This window comes from Camponotus vicinus, unplaced genomic scaffold (genome assembly GCF_025532165.1).
Source record: "Camponotus vicinus isolate PSW18456_S1 unplaced genomic scaffold, iyCamVici1.0 SCAF_4, whole genome shotgun sequence".
Lineage (NCBI taxonomy): Eukaryota > Metazoa > Arthropoda > Insecta > Hymenoptera > Formicidae > Camponotus > Camponotus vicinus.
The window spans coordinates 9,611,960-9,631,934 of record NW_028141976.1 but is presented as its reverse complement, the minus strand read 5'-3'; the positions used below and the strand labels follow the sequence as shown (position 1 = coordinate 9,631,934).

The 19,975-nt window shown below is 27.9% G+C and overlaps 2 protein-coding genes across 9 annotated transcripts; both read right to left on the bottom strand.

Annotated features, from left to right (window-relative positions):
• Positions 1–822: 822 nt before the first annotated feature.
• On the bottom strand, positions 823–5,541 carry LOC145970398 (uncharacterized). Of its 4 annotated transcripts, none has more exons than XM_083097183.1 (8): positions 5,341–5,541; positions 5,198–5,247; positions 4,794–4,944; positions 4,161–4,379; positions 3,758–3,978; positions 2,393–2,552; positions 1,909–2,021; positions 823–1,652 (listed from the first exon to the last, which is right to left on the bottom strand). In XM_083097183.1, the coding sequence occupies exons 1-8, from the start codon at positions 5,378–5,380 to the stop codon at positions 1,638–1,640; spliced, it is 969 nt and encodes a 322-aa protein (XP_082953309.1). In that variant the 5' UTR covers positions 5,381–5,541; the 3' UTR covers positions 823–1,637. The 4 variants fall into 4 exon arrangements, with proteins under 4 accessions (XP_082953309.1, XP_082953310.1, XP_082953312.1 ...); XM_083097184.1 differs by having other exon boundaries at positions 5,078–5,247; positions 5,341–5,540; XM_083097186.1 differs by having other exon boundaries at positions 5,078–5,228; positions 5,341–5,540.
• Positions 5,542–5,846: 305 nt separating this feature from the next.
• LOC145970359 (uncharacterized) lies at positions 5,847–19,931 on the bottom strand. Of its 5 annotated transcripts, XM_083097082.1 has the most exons (10): positions 19,784–19,931; positions 19,371–19,726; positions 11,818–12,001; positions 11,576–11,746; positions 9,914–9,988; positions 9,233–9,469; positions 8,830–9,050; positions 7,506–7,665; positions 7,025–7,137; positions 5,847–6,828 (listed from the first exon to the last, which is right to left on the bottom strand). In XM_083097082.1, exons 3-10 carry the CDS (start codon positions 11,999–12,001, stop codon positions 6,814–6,816), a joined length of 1,176 nt encoding a protein of 391 aa, XP_082953208.1. In that variant the 5' UTR covers positions 19,371–19,726; positions 19,784–19,931; the 3' UTR covers positions 5,847–6,813. The 5 variants fall into 5 exon arrangements, with proteins under 5 accessions (XP_082953208.1, XP_082953210.1, XP_082953207.1 ...); XM_083097084.1 differs by lacking the exon at positions 19,371–19,726 and having other exon boundaries at positions 19,784–19,928; XM_083097081.1 differs by lacking the exons at positions 19,371–19,726; positions 19,784–19,931 and adding an exon at positions 12,441–12,580.
• Between the last annotated feature and the right edge of the window lie 44 nt (positions 19,932–19,975).

The window sequence follows — 19,975 nt, the reverse complement described above, 5'->3', positions numbered from 1 at the left end:
GCAAATTGATAGCAGAAATTTAACAGGATCTGTGAGGCGCAATTTGATAGCAAATTGATAACAAAAATCGAGCAGGATCTGCGCACACAATCTCTGATAGCAGATTGACGGCAGAAACGGAACAGAGTTTGCATGATTCGATAGTTCCTTCACTTACCGCTACGTGAGCTGTACTTTCTCGTAATCTAATTTCTGTCAGAAATATATATAAAGTCGCGAATATGAATAAAAGACTAAAAATATAGTAATTATCATTTTAATTTCTATCACTTTAATTTCTGATATCTGATACAAGCAGATGAGATTCAGAATATTAAACTGATTGGAATCAATATGATAAATGGTAAATTATTCATGTACTGCCTATTTGAAGCATAAAGCAAGAATTTAATTCTAAATAAATTACATCTCCAGTTTTATAAGTTACATTTACTTTTATCATTTACTTTATTATTAATTTAATTTAATTTAATTAGTCCTTCGCTATATGAGATATAACTACCCACACAACATTATGTCGTCTTAAAGATGTCTTAAAGACGTCATGAAATTTCTAAAGACGTCTTAAGAAGTTATCAGAATTACATCTTTATGACGTCTTTAAGACGTCTTATGTCCCGATTTAAGATATCTATCGGGCATTGTTTTAAGACGTCTCACTCAAGACGTCCCAATCAAGATATAATTAAATGTCTCACTCAGGATGTTATAAAGACGTCTCAGACATTTCAATTAAGACGACTTTTAGACGTGCGTAATTCGGTCGGTAAAATAGCTGCATTGATTTATTGATTTATTCTATAATAAATAACAAAACTCATCTTAAGTTCATTTCTTTATTATATTTTAAATATTTATACATATTTTTATGAACACTATATGCTCCTAATAAATAATTTACGATTACTTTTTAAATTATATCTTATATGATATAGAGAGGAGAATATTACAAGAGAATTATGTATTAAATAAAATACGAATTTAAATGAAGTAATAAAGAATAGAATATGAATGTAAATATATCATAATAAAGAAATACATAAAAATATACTTTAATTTCTAATAGAAATAAACTACTTTAATATTTTTCAAAATGTTTGTGATAAATAAAAAATGATTTTTACTCTATTCATTTATGTGTATAGCATATATATGCTGTGTATATACATACATACTATAATACAAGATTGAAATCTTATGATCTGTACAATCTAAATCATATTATTTTAGTCATTTTTATCAAGGACCTATAGCTTACTATTCTGCTGAATTTACTTCCAAAATTGAACAATTGCTAGCTTAAATCTAATTAAGTTAAACTCTAGTCTAGCTAAAATGATTTAGTTTAAAAGAAAATGGATAGAATTTTTTCTTACAGGATTTCTCTGAGAGCAAAAATTGCAGATCCATAATTTTGCACGATAATCTACTTGATATAATGGATTTAAAATAGCTCTGCATGTAAATCTTGTACATAAAACTGGATCATATTGAATTGGCGGAAGATCTACTCGTTCCTTAATTGGTTGATACAAAGTTTTCAATGGTACAACTAGTCTAGTAGCATCAATACGCGATGATGACCAAGCATTCCATTGCGCACATCGTCACAATCTTCATTTTGTTGAATAAAATCTTCATATGTCATAGTGCTGTAAAAAAATATACAAAAGATAATTAATATATTTTTTTTTACAATATAGAATTTAATTTTTTACACACACACACACACACAAAATTAAATATATAAGTGAAATATGATTTAAGATATACATTTACATATATTAAAAAACATATATTAATTTCAATGTTTTCTCATTTTCAACACTAAAAATGTTATGCAGCAACATTATACAGTCCTATTGTTTTTTAAATAATATCGTATGGAATTTTCAATAATTTACCAACCTTTTTCTTCTTGTTTCTTAAGTAGTTGAGGCGATCTCCCGCATGTCGTAACCATTCTTGGATGGTATTTTTAATATCGTGCATATTACTTTTTTCGTCGTCCGAAACGTATGCTGAAAAACGATTTGTTACATAATTATTAAAATATTTTGTGCTTTAATTCCAATAGTTAGAATAGGGTAGTCATGAAGTAAAGTATAGCTATAAACGTTTGCAACTTTTGGAAAGAATATAAAAATTTTGATCCGTAAAAAATTGGAAAGAGTATAAAGTGTAGAAGAATATTTGAACGAAATTTGAAGTAAGATCTTATTAATAATTCTGAAGAAAAATTTAAAGTTAAAAGTGCACGTTACATCTAAGCATATGTTAGATACTATCTCGAATAATACTGATGTTCGAATACATTAAAGGTGCAACTATTTTTAAACAATATTACATAAAAAGGAGAAATAAAAATATATCTTAAAGAAATAATAATTACCCATAATAACTGTGACAAAACTTGTGTCCTTAATTGCCGTTGATCCTTTTTGGCCTGTCCATGATAATTTGCGGCACAATTCATCCGATAATGTGTATTTTATAATATTCCTTGTCTTGTGAACGAAAGTGTTTCCTCCAATTTTTGCAATTTTCCTTTTCTATAACAGAATGTTACAAAAATGTTTAATAATATTTTCAATTTAAGCCGCTTGAAGAAAAAGGAAACATGAATTTAATATATTTTAAGAGCTTCTTTCAAAATTACTAAGCGACAAAAGGCAGCAAAAATTGTAATAAAATTTAAAAGAATGTTATATATTACGCTTTAAGTAAATTTAAGTAAATATTTTATACTATATATCTAAATTTGCGCACTAATAACCGCGTGTCTTTTGATTTTTATTTGCCTTTTTACCCCTTAGTAATTTATTATTATGTTGAGCCTATTATTTTCATTATTTTATTTTTCACAATTGTTTTTATCATATGAATAAATAAATAAAAAAATAAATAAATAAATAAATAAATATATATATATATATATATATATATATATATATATATAAATATATATATATACATATACGGGGTGTGTCAGACCACCCGTATCAGCCGAATATCTCGAAAACCGAGAACGGCAGACAAAAATGTTTCCTATAAAAGTTATAGGGTTTCAAATAATGCACAGTAATATTAGTACGACCTTGAATATATATATATACATATATACATATATATATATATATATATATATATATATATATATATATATATACACACACACACACACACATATACGGGGTGTGTCAGACCACCCGTATCAGCCGAATATCTCGAAAACCGAGAACGGCAGACAAAAATGTTTCCTATAAAAGTTATAGGGTTTCAAATAATGCACAGTAATATTAATACGACCTTGAATAGCGTTGTCAAGATCATGTGAAGGTTGTCCTTCAATTTCTTAAATGGAACCATTTATTTTTCATTGCGTTATTATTCTTGTAGCTTATCTCGAGAGCTTTCCAAAACACTATAATTAAGTTAGTTTTCATTAAGTACTTGTAGAGTTATGAGGCTTAAAATCGTTTCTTAATTTTATATAAACCGTAAAATATCTTATTTTGTACATAAAAGTATTAAGGTGAGGTAATCGTAAAATATTCATTTTTCAAGTACAAAATAATGAGAGGAATTAATTAGTGTGACACCCAGTATATTCAATATCTAGATTTTGTCTTCTACTTTTATCTCTACAAAAGAATTTTTGTTGTTGATTGAATTATAGAAATATACATTTATTTCACATTTAAAAATAGAGAGAAGAAGAAAAAAGAAATGGACGCAAAAACAGAAAAGTACTCACTAATTGTTTCCGAATCTCTCTGTCCTTTTGGAGATCCGTGTCAAATTTGAAAAATTCGTCAACTGTTGATAGCGGAAATTCCGGCAATAATTGGACTTCGTCATTATTATATATTGTATTAGCTGGTCCTGCGTTATTTATTAAATTTATTATTATCTCCAACTGTCTCGTATTCTTTTGTATGAGATTTTTAATAATTTTTTGTTCGATACGACACGCATCTGTATAAGATAAAAAAGAAAAATATTTATTTCTCTTTATAAGTATCATTAAAATTATCTGTTTAGTTATTTTACACAAGTACATACATACGAAATTAAGTACATATAACATATTGCTATTATAAGTACAATATAACGATATAATTAAGAAGGAAGAATAAAGAATAAAGTTTAATACATACCATAGCATTTTTCCAACTGATTGCCGTTGGCATTGAAAGTTGTCATGTCATCACCGTCAAGCACATTATCGGGGCTAATCATATTGTCACCAATATCATCATCAGGCACATTGTCATTATTAAGCCTATTACCATCATCACGCACATTAGCATTACCGCAAGACACGTAATCACCTACTAAACTTTCGTTCAACCATTCCTCATCAGTAATGTCAACATCTGTAAATATAAAGTCTGTGAGTTCATTTTGTTAGTTATACTGTTCATCACAGTGTTATTAAATTTCATTCATTGTAAACTATTTTATATAATTTTCACTTAACGCACAACCACAATCACAATCGCACTCGATGAAAGATGAGAAGAAAGGAGCATCTCAGATAAAGTTTTCATTTATCTTATGATAGCAGTCATTTGTCATAAGTTGCTAGTGTATTCGCTAGCTGTAATACACTAGCAACTTATGACAAATGACTGCTATCATAAGATAAATGAAAACTTTATCTGAGATGCTCCTTTCTTCTTTCAGTTAAAAAGAATGTCAAAAAATATATATTGATATATGAAATATGAGACCTAAAAGTATCAATAAGTTTTAAATATATCATGTGTTTTATACAAATAACAACTTACCTATAAAAACTAGTTTTATTTGGGGAATTATTGAATACTTGAAGAATTGTGATCTGCGTAAATGATACATAAATTGTGGACACAAGGAAAAATTTTCTGCCAATCTAAAGCTAGTTGGATCATCTTTTGCATATTCTCCGAATTTTTGATACTGCAATAATAAGATTTTACACCTCAAAATAGATAAAATATATATTTGTGTAAATCTATATGTATAAATATATTAAGTTTAAGCTTTATATTAAGTGTAATTGGGCACAATTTTAATGATAGAAACTACTAACAAGTCTAATCAGAATATGATCAACCCATCTTCAAACATTTGGACCATCATCACTTTCTGCTCGAAATACAGTTAAACGTGACATAAAAACAGCTGTTGCTTCCTCAAATTCTATGCTTACATGATGCAAAGATGATGATTCATCTGCCCAACTAATAATTAAAGATATCCCTATAACATCATAAATATTTATGATATATTATTATTTATGATATTATAAATATTTATGATATACATATAATGTATAATAAAAAATATATTTACTTTCTTGCAATAGTAGTAACTCTAATTCGCCTTTGTCCATTACTATGTTAATATTGGATAATGAATTGAATACAGCCTCTTCCACTTTGCGGAATTGGGGCTGTATGTTAATTTGCAACTTCAAAGAATAATGCTGTTGTTGTAGATGGTGTCAATGAACAAAATTTCCACTGACAAGTAAGCCTCCCACACAACATTATGTCGTCTTAAAGAAGTCTTAAAGACGTCATGAAATTTCTAAAGACGTCTTAAGAAGTTATCAGAATTACATCTTTATGACGTCTTTAAGACGTCTTATGTCCCGATTTAAGATATCTGTCGGGCATTGTTTTAAGACGTCTCACTCAAGACGTCCCAATCAAGACATAATTAAATGTCTCACTCAGGATGTTATAAAGACGTCTCAGACATTTCAATTAAGACGACTTTTAGACGTGCGTAATTCGGTCGGTAAAATAGCTGCATTGATTTATTGATTTATTCTATAATAAATAATAAAACTCATCTTAAGTTCATTTCTTTATTATATTTTGAATATTTATACATATTTTTATGAACACTATATGCTCCTAATAAATAATTTACGATTACTTTTTAAATTATATCTTATATGATATAGAGAGGAGAATATTACAAGAGAATTATGTATTAAATAAAATACGAATTTAAATGAAGTAATAAAGAATAGAATATGAATGTAAATATATCATAATAAAGAAATACATAAAAATATACTTTAATTTCTAATAGAAATAAACTACTTTAATATTTTTCAAAATGTTTGTGATAAATAAAAAATGATTTTTACTCTATTCATTTATGTGTATAGCATATATATGCTGTGTATATACATACATACTATAATACAAGATTGAAATCTTATGATCTGTACAATCTAAATCATATTATTTTAGTCATTTTTATCAAGGACCTATAGCTTACTATTCTGCTGAATTTACTTCCAAAATTGAATAATTGCTAGCTTAAATCTAATTAAGTTAAACTCTAGTCTAGCTAAAATGATTTAGCTTAAAAGAAAATGGATAGAATTTTTTCTTACAGGATTTCTCTGAGAGCAAAAATTGCAGATCCATAATTTTGCACGATAGTCTACTTGATATAATGGATTTAAAATAGCTCTGCATGTTAAGCCGACGGCACACGGTACGATTTTTCGTACTGGATTTGATAAGATTTAGTAAAATACTAAAAATGCACCAATCAGAATGCAGCATTTCTAATATTTTACTAAATCTTATCAAATCCAGTACGAAAAATTGTACCGTGTGCCGTAGGCTTAAATCTTGTACATAAAACTGGATCATATTGAATTGGCGGAAGATCTACTCGTTCCTTAATTGGTTGATACAAAGTTTTCAATGGTACAACTAGTCTAGTAGCATCAATACGCGATGATGACCAAGCATTCCATTGCGCACATCGTCACAATCTTCATTTGGTTGAATAAAATCTTCATATGTCATAGTGCTGTAAAAAAATATACAAAAGATAATTGAAATAGATAAGTGAAATATGATTTAAGATATACATTTACATATATTAAAAAACATATATTAATTTCAATGTTTTCTCATTTTCAACACTAAAAATGTTATGCAGCAACATTATACAGCCCTATTGTTTTTTAAATAATATCGTATGGAATTTTCAATAATTTACCAACCTTTTTCTCCTTGTTCCTTAAATAGTTGAGGCGATCTCCCGCATGTCGTAACCATTCTTGGATGGTCTTTTTAATATCGTGCATATTACTTTTTTCGTCGTCCGAAACGTATGCTGAAAAACGATTTGTTACATAATTATTAAAATATTTTGTGCTTTAATTCCAATAGTTAGAATAGGGTAGTCATGAAGTAAAGTATAGCTATAAACGTTTGCAACTTTTGGAAAGAATATAAAAATTTTGATCCGTAAAAAATTGGAAAGAGTATAAAGTGTAGAAGAATATTTGAACGAAATTTGAAGTAAGATCTTATTAATAATTCTGAAGAAAAATTTAAAGTTAAAAGTGCACGTTACATCTAAGCATATGTTAGATACTATCTCGAATACTGATGTTCGAATACATTAAAGGTGCAACTATTTTTAAACAATATTACATAAAAAGGAGAAATAAAAATATATCTTAAAGAAATAATAATTACCCATAATAACTGTGACAAAACTTGTGTCCTTAATTGCCGTTGATCCTTTTTGGCCTGTCCATGATAATTTGCGGCACAATTCATCCGATAATGTGTATTTTATAATATTCCTTGTCTTGTGAACGAAAGTGTTTCCTCCAATTTTTGCAATTTTCCTTTTCTATAACAGAATGTTACAAAAATGTTTAATAATATTTTCAATTTAAGCCGCTTGAAGAAAAAGGAAACATGAATTTAATATATTTTAAGAGCTTCTTTCAAAATTACTAAGCGACAAAAGGCAGCAAAAATTGTAATAAAATTTAAAAGAATGTTATATATTACGCTTTAAGTAAATTTAAGTAAATATTTTATACTATATATCTAAATTTGCGCACTAATAACCGCGTGTCTTTTGATTTTTATTTGCCTTTTTACCCCTTAGTAATTTATTATTATGTTGAGCCTATTATTTTCATTATTTTATTTTTCAAAATTGTTTTTATTATATGAATAAATAAATAAATAAATAAATAAATAAATAAATATATATATATATATATATATATATATATATATATATATATATATATATATATATATATATACGGGGTGTGTCAGACCACCCGTATCAGCCGAATATCTCGAAAACCGAGAACGGCAGACAAAAATGTTTCCTATAAAAGTTATAGGGTTTCAAATAATGCACAGTAATATTAGCACGACCTTGAATAGCGTTGTCAAAATCATGTGAAGGTCACCTTCAATTTCTTAAATGGAACCATTTATTTTTCATTGCGTTATTATTCTTGTAGCTTATCTCGAGAGCTTTCCAAAACACTATAATTAAGTTAGTTTTCATTAAGTACTTGCAGAGTTATGAGGCTTGAAATTGTTTCTTAATTTTATATAAACCGTAAAATATCTTATTTTGTACATAAAAGTATTAAGGTGAGATAATTGTAAAATATTCATTTTTCGATTACTTCACCTTAATACTTTTATGTACAAAATAATGAGAGGGATCAATTGGTGTAAAGAAAACATAGTTATTTTTAAGAAAAAATTGTAATTGTTAATTGCAAATTACATTTTTTTTTTCGAAACAACTATGTGTTTTTTTTACACCAATTATCTTATCTTAATACTTTTATGTACAAAATAATGAGAGGAATTAATTAGTGTGACACCCAGTATATTCAATATCTAGATTTTGTCTTCTACTTTTATCTCTACAAAAGAATTTTTGTTGTTGATTGAATTATGGAAATATACATTTATTTCACATTTAAAAATGGAGAGAAGAAGAAAAAAGAAATGGACGCAAAAACAGAAAAGTACTCACTAATTGTTTCCGAATCTCTCTGTCCTTTTGGAGATCCGTGTCAAATTTGAAAAATTCGTCAACTGTTGATAGCGGAAATTCCGGCAATAATTGGACTTCGTCATTATTATATATTGTATTAGCTGGTCCTGCGTTATTTATTAAATTTATTATTATCTCCAACTGTCTCGTATTCTTTTGTATGAGATTTTTAATAATTTTTTGTTCGGTACGACACGCATCTGTATAAGATAAAAAAGAAAAATATTTATTTCTCTTTATAAGTATCATTAAAATTATCTGTTTAGTTATTTTACACAAGTACATACATACGAAATTAAGTACATATAACATATTGCTATTATAAGTACAATATAACGATATAATTAAGAAGGAAGAATAAAGAATAAAGTTTAATACATACCACAGCATTTTTCCAAATGATTGCCGTTGGCATTGAAAGTTGTCATGTCATCACCGTCAAGCACATTATCAGGGCTAATCATATTGTCACCAATATCATCATCATCATCATTATTATCATCAGGCACATTGTCATTATTAAGCCCATTACCATCATCACGCACATTAGCATTATCGCAAGACACGTAATCACCTACTAAACTTTCGTTCAACCATTCCTCATCAGTAATGTCAACATCTGTAAATATAAAGTCTGTGAGTTCATTTTGTTAGTTATACTGTTCATCACAGTGTTATTAAATTTCATTCATTGTAAACTATTTTATATAATTTTCATTTAACGCAATTTTTTATATTATTTTTTCTAGAATATATTTTACACAAAATTAAAATAATTTGAAAATTTTTTAAGTATATGTAACAGTTTTTGATGTGGACTTAGCACCCTTTTTTAAAAAGATAATTTTTTAATAAACATAATCTAATTTAAATATTGCTATAAGAGTTTGCTTATAAACAAGTGGCTATATACTTCATGAATAGTTTAATTAGATAAGAAATAAATAAATACAATTTATTAACAACAAATCATTAATTGAACTTCACAAAGTATTTAATCACTTCTTTATATAAGCTTCTTTTTTTCCTGAAAAGTAAAAAAACATACCATTATTTTGCTTACCTTTATTAAATTGGCTGCTATTTCTGGGTACTTGCACACAAGAAGTAAGACGCACACTTTTCTTCCTCATATATTCTGCAAAATATAAAATATAATTTATATAGGATTTCATTTTAGCTTTAAGTAATACTTCGCAGCAAGTGTCATCACATAAAGTTCATTGTTATCGTTGCAGTAAGTTTGGAAATGTGTGTGTGTGTGTGTGTGTGATATATATATATATATATATATATATATATATATATATATATATATATATATATATATATATATATATATATACACACACACACATTTCCCAACTTATACACACACACACACACACACACACACACACACACACATAGATAATCCATATACAGGGTGAGCCATTTTAATTAACGCACGCAATTATTTCGGAAACAAAGCATTTTAGAGAAAAATGTTTCAGACAAAAGTTGTTTGGTTTCGAGGGGGCCATAAGATGGTATCATCGGTTTGACCTTGAAGAGTTATTTGAAGGTCACATGAAGGTCACCTTCAATTTCTTAAATGGAACCTACTATTTGTCATTGCATATTCTCGTAGCTTATCTCGATAGCTTTCCAAAACACTATAATTAAGTACCTTTTCGTTAAGTACTTTTTGAGTTATGAGGCTTGAAATAATTTCTTAATTTTACATAAACCGTAAAATATCTTGTAAAATATTCATTTTTCGATTATCTTACCTTAATACTTTTACGTACAAAATAATGAGAGGAATCAACTGGTGTAAAAAAAGACACATAGTTGTTTTGAAGAAAAAATATGTAATTTGCAATTAACAATTCCATATTTTTTCTTAAAAACAACTATGTGTTTTCTTTACACCAATTGATTCCTCTCATTATTTTGTACATAAAAGTATTAAGGTAAGATAATCGAAAAATGAATATTTTACAAGATATTTTACGGTTTATGTAAAATTAAGAAATTATTTCAAGCCTCATAACTCAAAAAGTACTTAACAAAAAAGTACATAATTATAGTGTTTTGGAAAGCTCTCGAGATAAGCTACAAGAATATGCAATGACAAATAGTAGGTTCCGTTTAAGAAATTGAAGGTGACCTTCATGTGACCTTCAAATAACTCTTCAGGGTCAAACCAATGATACCATCTTATGGCCCCCTCGAAACCATAAAACTTTTGTCTGAAACATTTTTCTCTAAAATGCTTTGTTTCCGAAATAATTGCGTGCGTTAATTAAAATGGCTCACCCTGTATATCCTATAATTATGCGTACCATTCAAGTTACTAAGACTGGTAACATTTCCGGATACTTGTGCGCCACTGCAAGAAAAAAATGGGTATAATATAGTCAGATGTAAATATACATAATTATTAGATATGAAGATTTGATAACATATATAATTTTATATAATCATATCCGAAGAATGGCGTGACATGATCACATCTTTATATAATAATATTTGATCATCTATTTTCATATATAAATAGATCTAGTCGAATATGATAATAAAGATATGATCATATCACATCATTTTTCGAATATTATTATGTATGATTATATAAAATTATATATATGTCAAATCTTTTCATATCTAATTATGTATATTTACATCTGACCATATTATACGCATTTTTTTCTTGGGTAACGATTAAATGAATAGAATTAATTACCGGTTTTGCTGTAATTTTCAAGTTCATCATGAAACGGTGGTCTTTTAATTGTTCTTTTTTGTGGTTCCTGTATAATTGAATATCCTTGACTTAGTGCTTGCATTGGTCCTTCATCGGATGTGGATACAGTTTCTGCTCGTTTCTCGGCTTGTATGGCTGTTTCATAAGAATCTATGCAAAATAATTTTGATGTAATTACAAAATTCTTCCAAAATAAAATTACATAGTTTCAGTTTCATTACCATATGGCCCTACAATGCGTCTATACTGTTGAACATCCCAGTCGTCACAGGGAAAAATATTTTTCTGAACAGCTCTTCTGACGTTTATTTCTTTTGGTGGCCATTTGAAGGTTCTTGCCTTAACATTTACCCAAACGTCAGGTACTATGGAGCACCAATCGTCAAAAAATATTACATAATACATCTGAAATTGTTAAATTTTAGTACTGATTAAATGTTGAATATCATTTTCCTCAGTAATGCTAAAAAATATATTACACATATACAAATAAGAGCTCCTGCCCACAGAACGCGGAAGCGCTTGCCGCGCGGGAAAAAGTTACGCGGTAGCTAATAAACGCTAGGACAACAATACGTTGATTGATTACTGCGTCACTTTTTGCCGCGTGGCAAGCGTTTCCGCGTCCTGTGGGCAGAAGCTCTAAGTGTATCAAAAAGTGATGGCAATAAAATTGGCGTTATTTTTGTCATATAAGAGAAAATATCCAAAAAAAATATTTTTCACGTTACAGTCGTTAGAAAAAGGAAGATTAAAATCGAAGATTTTTGATAACTTTTAACATTTATCTGCATAAAAATAAATGTAGTACTATATGCATATAAATAAAGGTAACACTACTCACTGTTTTTACAAATGTAAAAGAGGCATTATATAATACATGTGATTGAAAAATATTTTTACAGCTTTAGCATCAATTTGCGTTGCTGATACTACTTCCACACTTGTTTGCCGCGTTGCTGTATGAATATTCATGTCTTGGGAATTACAAGAATACATTGCAATGGACTGAAGATCACAAAATTTTTTTCCAACAACAATAGGTATGTTATCTTTGTAGCCGATATATTCGATGCAAAACACTGATCCATCCTTTAAATAACAGCAATTATCTGCAGAATTCGTCGTCAGCAAATATTTTGCAAATTTCATACTTTTGTGTGAATTTACACATCCTAAGGGCATATTTCTTCCATCTGGATGTAGAAGTAGCGGTATATTTATTACGTTGCTATTATTAAAATTACTTTCACATTTAGTTATTGCGCGTTCATTAATTCTGTTGTTCAATTGTGACAATGGTTTTTCTGATTTGCGTAACATTTTCTTGAGTTCTTTCATAAAATTCTCGAAAGGAAAAGCGCAGAATGTATTTAAAGATCCATATCTCTTTACATCTTCACACAAATGTATTAAATTATGTATATTATAAACAATAGTGTCTTTTCCGTATAATACTTTAAATGTTCTGACAAAATATTTCAACAAATCAGTAGCATATTCATTGTTACGTAAACAATCTTCAGGATGGCATAATATACGTATAGCAATATGTAGAGCACAGAAATGTTTGTAATAATCAGCGTCCAAATATTTCTGTAAAACAATAGGTCCCAAATAAAGAAGGAATAATCGAAATTCTGTTGCCTTCCACCTATCTAATTCGTTAAGTCCTCGTGGGCGACGAGCAAATTCAATTGGTATGAATTTACGCAAATTTAAAATGTCTTTGGATAATGCTTCTATCTGTGCCGCACGTAATCGCGATTTATGGGGCCCCTTCATCAATAGAAGCAGCATCTTCTTCATTACTCCTAAGCAAATTACATGCATATAATCCAAGGGGAAACTGTTAATTATGTCTATAGGCAAGTATTCGAATGGTGATACTGTAACGTGATGTTCTTCATTTTCTCTATTGCGGAAATTATTGTTTGTACGTAATCGTGCATTTTCTTGCAGAAAAACCATCTTATGGTTATAATATTCTCCTTCACAAAAACATTTAGTGCAACCAAAATAACCATTATGTCCTTTAACACCCGTTACAAAGGATTTGGCAGGAGCATCGCAAATAATAGCTCTGATTATTACTTGATACTTTTTTTCTTTGAATGAAAATCCTTCATTGTGCAGATGTAGATATTCTTCACAAAATTCTTCTAACAACTCGTGCGCATTCGTAGGCTTCTTATAACCGTGATATGCTCCAATTAAAAAGGGTTCTGTAGATTGATTGTTATTATATATTTGCCCAAGTATGGGCCATAATTGACTTGCTGAGCTTTTAGCAAGAGGTAAGCCATCAATGTTAACGTTAATTTTTATCAAATCATTGGTACTTTCATAATGTTCTAAGCGCTCCCGTAATGCTCTTTCCAGACCATAGTGGAAATAATGACCACTCGCGCATTCACGAATAATCGTTTCTGTGGGTGTGTGTAAAAAGGTTCTCGCATCGCTAGGCAAATTTTGGAGACCTTCTTCTCGAAGAATCCGCAATAAACTTGTTACAGATGTGTGTGGAACATTATATTCTATAGCCCAAGTACGTAAGCGTTGTTGTAAAGTGTTTTTTTCTTTGTCTGTTGCAATACATGTTGAAAAAAAATCATGCATATTTTCAATGTTCTCGGAATCATGTAATTGCTCGTGTACTACATCTACTGATTGCAAAGGAGATTTATTTGTATCAAAATTCTCATTTTCGAAGCATTCTATATGAACAGAATTGTGTTTAGCAATAACATTGTCTTGCCAATTTTTCGTTATCGAAATGGCAGTAACATTTCTCTTTCGTTCTTGTGATAACAATCGTCTGTTTTGTTGTCTTCGAGATAAATCTCTGAATTTCTTATACTTCGGCATTACCTTCAATTTCTTAAATGGAACCAAAAAGGGGGTGCAATTTAAAAAAATTGAAGTGACCTTCACGTGACCTTCAAATGACTGTCCAAGGTCAAACCAATGGTAACATCTTATGGCCCCCTCGAAACTATATAACTTTTGTCTGAAACGAATTTTTGTCTGAAACGAATTTTTCTGTAAAACGTCCCACACAGCAAAATATATCATAGAGAGATCTAAGAGATATCTAAATATCAGAATATCTGATTTAAATAATGCTACTCAGATATGACTGGGATATCTATAAGATATCTTCCAGATTGCAAAAATGTATGATTTTTTCAACTGAGATATGATATCTGATCTTGCAACAAATCAGATAGAAAAGATTATATTTTCGTAAAAATATTATTAGAATATTTTGATAATTAAGATATCAGATATTCTGATATCTTAATTATCAAAATATTCTAATTAGTTCGAATACCTTATTTTTATTAAAACCTATAAATCTTATTCTCAGTATTAAATCACATATGAGACGCGGTAAAACAACTACTAATGTGATGTTTGGAAATGCTGCTAGTGTGTTAGTAGGTGATTTTATATTTAAACGTAATACTTTGTTAGACGAATATTGGTGTGATATTTTAGATGAACAAGGAAGTTAATGCAATACGATAATCATTTGTTAGTGATTTTTTTATTTGGATTATTCAAAAAAATTACTTAATATTTTTGCTTTATTAGGATATTCAGGATACATACGATTAATCACACAAGACGAATACCCTGTTTTGCATGTTAACTGAGTGGTTTAGATCCGAGTACTAATTGTTTTTATTTAGAATATAACTACTCTGGGGTCTACCGGAGTAGTAGCAGCATAATCAAAATATATTGGTAACTTCATCTAACTAGTATTCCAATTTTTATCGCTGTAATTACATAAAATTTTTTGATTCATATAGTCGTTATTAGAATTTTAAAAGAACTAAGTTTTTAGTTGTTTATCATAATTTATTAATCACAATTAATACGAGTATGGAACGATACTGCATATCAATTTAGATAAAATAATGGAACGTACAATATACTAAAGTCTCATATTGTAATTAATGGAATTACTCAAAATTAATTGTGATTAATAAATTATGATAAACAACTAAAAACTTAGTTCTTTTAAAATTCTAATAACGACTATATGAATCAAAAAATTTTATGTAATTACAGCGATAAAAATTGGAATACTAGTTAGATGAAGTTACCAATATATTTTGATTATGCTGCTACTACTCCGGTAGACCCCAGAGTAGTTATATTCTAAATAAAAACAATTAGTACTCGGATCTAAACCACTCAGTTAACATGCAAAACAGGGTATTCGTCTTGTGTGATTAATCGTATGTATCCTGAATATCCTAATAAAGCAAAAATATTAAGTAATTTTTTTGAATAATCCAAATAAAAAAATCACTAACAAATGATTATCGTATTGCATTAACTTCCTTGTTCATCTAAAATATCACACCAATATTCGTCTAACAAAGTATTACGTTTAAATATAAAATCACCTACTAACACACTAGCAGCATTTCCAAACATCACATTAGTAGTTGTTTTACCGCGTCTCATATGTGATTTAATACTGAGAATAAGATTTATAGGTTTTAATAAAAATAAGGTGTCATCATTATAACGTAAGTTTTTAATATGTTTTTCAGCTTCATTTTTCGCTTCTTAGCTGTAAACAACTCGTGAATATGCAAATCCTCCCAAAGGAAAATTAGAACTAATCAACTGCATTAAAGATAACAATGAATTTTCACTCTGGACCAATTTTGTTTAAGTCATCCGTAAACAGTCGTAGTTTATCCAATTAATAACATGAAAACTCTTAAAAAATTAATGTGTTGTAACCAGTATATGATTACATATGTAAATATTTAGTTACAAGGAGAATTATTTCAAAAAAGAGAATTTAATTACGCAATGCGTAAAATAATGAAATTAGCTAATTCGTATCAATTCATAATAAGCGCCTCGTGATAACGCTATGACATGAGATATTAATTTAGTGGAATTACAATAATTTAGGAGGCATAAACTGAAATAATTGATTAAATAAGTATTGTTAATCAAAATTTCTATTTTTTAGATGCCAACATCCCTTTTTATCTATTAATAAAAGAAACCAGTATTCCTGTAGTAATAGCAGAAGACCCACAAACACTAATATTAATGAAACAAATGATTCATGAATTATTATTTCTAATTTACTCCATTAATATAATACAAAAATTTTGCATTATTTTATTAGCAAAGAAACGGCAATAAGAATTAGGCTATTAACTATCAATTGTTATTATTATTTAAATTTTAAATTTAATTTATTATGATCATGATTTTAATTTAATTACAAATTCATCTTAATGACGTAATCCTAAATTTTTTTACCGGGAATTTAGTAAATGATGATTTTCTACCTTAGTAGACGAAATAGATAAAATTTCTAGGAAATCAGAAAATCCTTCTAGTTTTAAATAAAATATTTAGGAAAGATATTTACTGTATAAATTAATAATAATCTTTATTTTATTTATATTAATAATTATTATTATATACAATATTTGATAATCTAAAGACAAATTTTATTTTGGACGAAGTGTAGGAAACAAAATTACATCACGAATAGTATGTTTGATATTAATAATAATTTTTAAATAATACAAATACCGCTACGAATATAACTAGAAAATAACTCCTCCAATTAAAATAAGATATTAATCCTAGAGGAGCTCCAGTTACAATTAATCCATCAAAATTTTGATATTGGAATAAATATTAAGTAAAGTTGGATGATTGCGAATTTTTTTATACATAAGAGGTTCTTAATATTTTTATATTCCTACAAAATAAAAATTATCAGCTTTAAAATTTAAATATTGCTCGATTTGACCAACAAAAACATTCCATTTTTGAAAAACTAATCGAAAAACAACTTTCTTTTTTTTGGCGCCCAGAAGAAATTATATTCTTATCTTGGGCACAATGTACTACACGTATGGGCAAAAAAATAATACAATGAATTAATTAACCAAATATTACAATCATCGTTCCTTGAATCTTTATTTAAAATAAATTCATCATCTTAGATATGTACACATTGAGCATAAACCAAAGTTAGTATTACGTCAATTAAAATTGCTTATGTTATTGATGTTGCCAGCATCAATAACTATCCTGAGAAAACAAAAAATATGCATAATTTGAGAAATATTAGCACGAGATCTTCGTTTATCTATAATTGCCCAACACTAAAAAATTAAGTTGTGATAGCACTCATTTTTTTATAAAAAATGAGTGCTATCACAACTTAATTTTTTAAAATAAAAATATATTCGTTTTTATGTAAGTTTCGCTTGCTCTTTTGCATTTGCTGAACGAAAACTCATGGAAGGTAATGCAAAAATCATACGATTTATAGCCCGTGATGAGGCCTTACATTTAAACTCTACTCAACATGTTGAAGATATTGTTGATATAAATCTTTGGGCTTGGAGTAATAATATTTCTGGAATTTTTGATTGCGGTATTGGTAAAAAAATTTTTTTATAAAAAAGTTAATATTTTAAATAATAAAATATTAAATGCGGCACGAGCTAATTTAAGTCCTGTACTAATTACTGGATTGCATGTAGTTATTTCTGGGCATAAAGAAGCAGTAATTACAAATTCATCTTAATGACGTAATCCTAAATTTTTTATTAAATTAGTATAACGTAAAACATGATTTTCCTTTTATTAATAAATTAGTCAAAACATCTGGAAAATCTAAATGTTTTTGGAAAGAAAAAGAAATTATAATTTATCTCTTAAGTTATATTTATCTATTAACACTAGTATTTTATCTGAATTTTATCAAATCGAGCGTTAGCATACTTTGTGTAATTTTGCAAAAAAATTATTACTGCTCGTTGTTGGAAACAATTAGGGGGTATTATATTTTTAGTAAAATTTTTAAATATAAATATTTTAAAAATTAACGTCGTTGATAATGTTTAATTTTTTTATTCATTAATAGCATTTTAACTGTTTTTCGACATAATTTTGAAATTTCACGTTCTCTAAATATTTTAAAAAAAAATACCGATTATGAAATAATAGGACCAACTTTAACCGGTATTTAATTTAGTTTTTTTTACATAACACCATACATCTTAAATAATAATAAACCGTGATTTTTAGTCCAATTTAATTGTTGATGTTTATTTTTAATTAGCATAACCTGTATTTGAAATACGAATGCATATATCAGACATAAAGCTTCGTATGCCCTTCTAATTGCAAATCAAGAATTATTTGATTATTTGCCATCAATCAATCCTCGCTATTGGAATATTACGTATTCTGATATATAAATCCTTTTATTATAAATCCCTAATCACTTAAAAAAGTAAACATAACAATAATTGAATGCAGTTGTAATCGGAGCGTCATATCTATATATTATTAGGAAATAAACAATGATTTCTCAAGAAACATCAATCATGATCATTTCTTATATAATAATATTTACAGGCATAATGATTATTATACCGTTAGGTTTATTTCCTTGCTTTTTTTCTGGATTTTTAACTTATGAAATTATAGATATTTTGATAATTAAGATATCAGATATTCTGAAGATATTCAAGATATATCAGATATCAAGATATCTCAAATACAACAAAAATTTATTGACGAAATGATATCTGATTTACGTCTGAGATATAGATTGCTGTGTGGGGTATTATTTGAGAAATATTTGAGGTTATTTAAAATGGGACACCTTGTATATAGAACGACCACCATTTTCAATTTTCATACACCGATTGTTTCGAAACTTTATCAATACTAAAATCTATCTATTCGTAGTTTACGTTACCTTTATTTCTTCGAATCGAAAGATTTTCTTCAGCTTGCACAACCACAATCACAATCGCACTCGATGAAAGATGGGAACAAAGGAGCATCTCAGATAAAGTTTTCATTTATCTTATGATAGCAGTCATTTGTCATAAGTTGCTAGTGTATTCGCAATATATACTGTGTCCATTTTGTGTGCAACATTCAATTTAATTTCAAATAACTGCATTATTGCATATTTGCAATACATGCACTAGCAACTTATGACAAATGCTGCTATCATAAGATAAATGAAAACTTTATCTGAGATGCTCCTTTCTTCTTTCAGTTAAAAAGAATGTCAAAAAATATATATTGATATATGAAATATGAGACCTAAAAGAATCAATAAGTTTTAAATATATCATGTGTTTTATACAAATAACAACTTACCTATAAAAACTAGTTTTATTTGGGGAATTATTGAATACTTGAATACGTGATCTGCGTAAATGATACATAAATTGTGGATACAAGGAAAAATTTTCTGCCAATCTAAAGCTAGTTGGATCATCTTTTGCATATTCTCCGAATTTTTGATACTGCAATAATAAGATTTTACACCTCAAAATAGATACAATATAT

Excerpts from the sequence above, each read along its gene's own strand:
- LOC145970398 (XM_083097183.1), bottom strand. The coding sequence starts at position 5,380 with ATGGACAAAGGCGAATTAGAGTTACTACTATTGCAAGAAA. Across the intron at positions 5,248-5,340 it reads GTTACTACTATTGCAAGAAA|GGATATCTTTAATTATTAGT; the intron begins GTAAATATATTT and ends ATGATGTTATAG. Across the intron at positions 3,979-4,160 it reads TCAGTTGGAAAAATGCTATG|ATGCGTGTCGTATCGAACAA; the intron begins GTATGTATTAAA and ends TATCTTATACAG.
- LOC145970359 (XM_083097079.1), bottom strand. The coding sequence starts at position 14,671 with ATGATATATTTTGCTGTGTGGGACGTTTTACAGAAAAATTCGTTTCAG.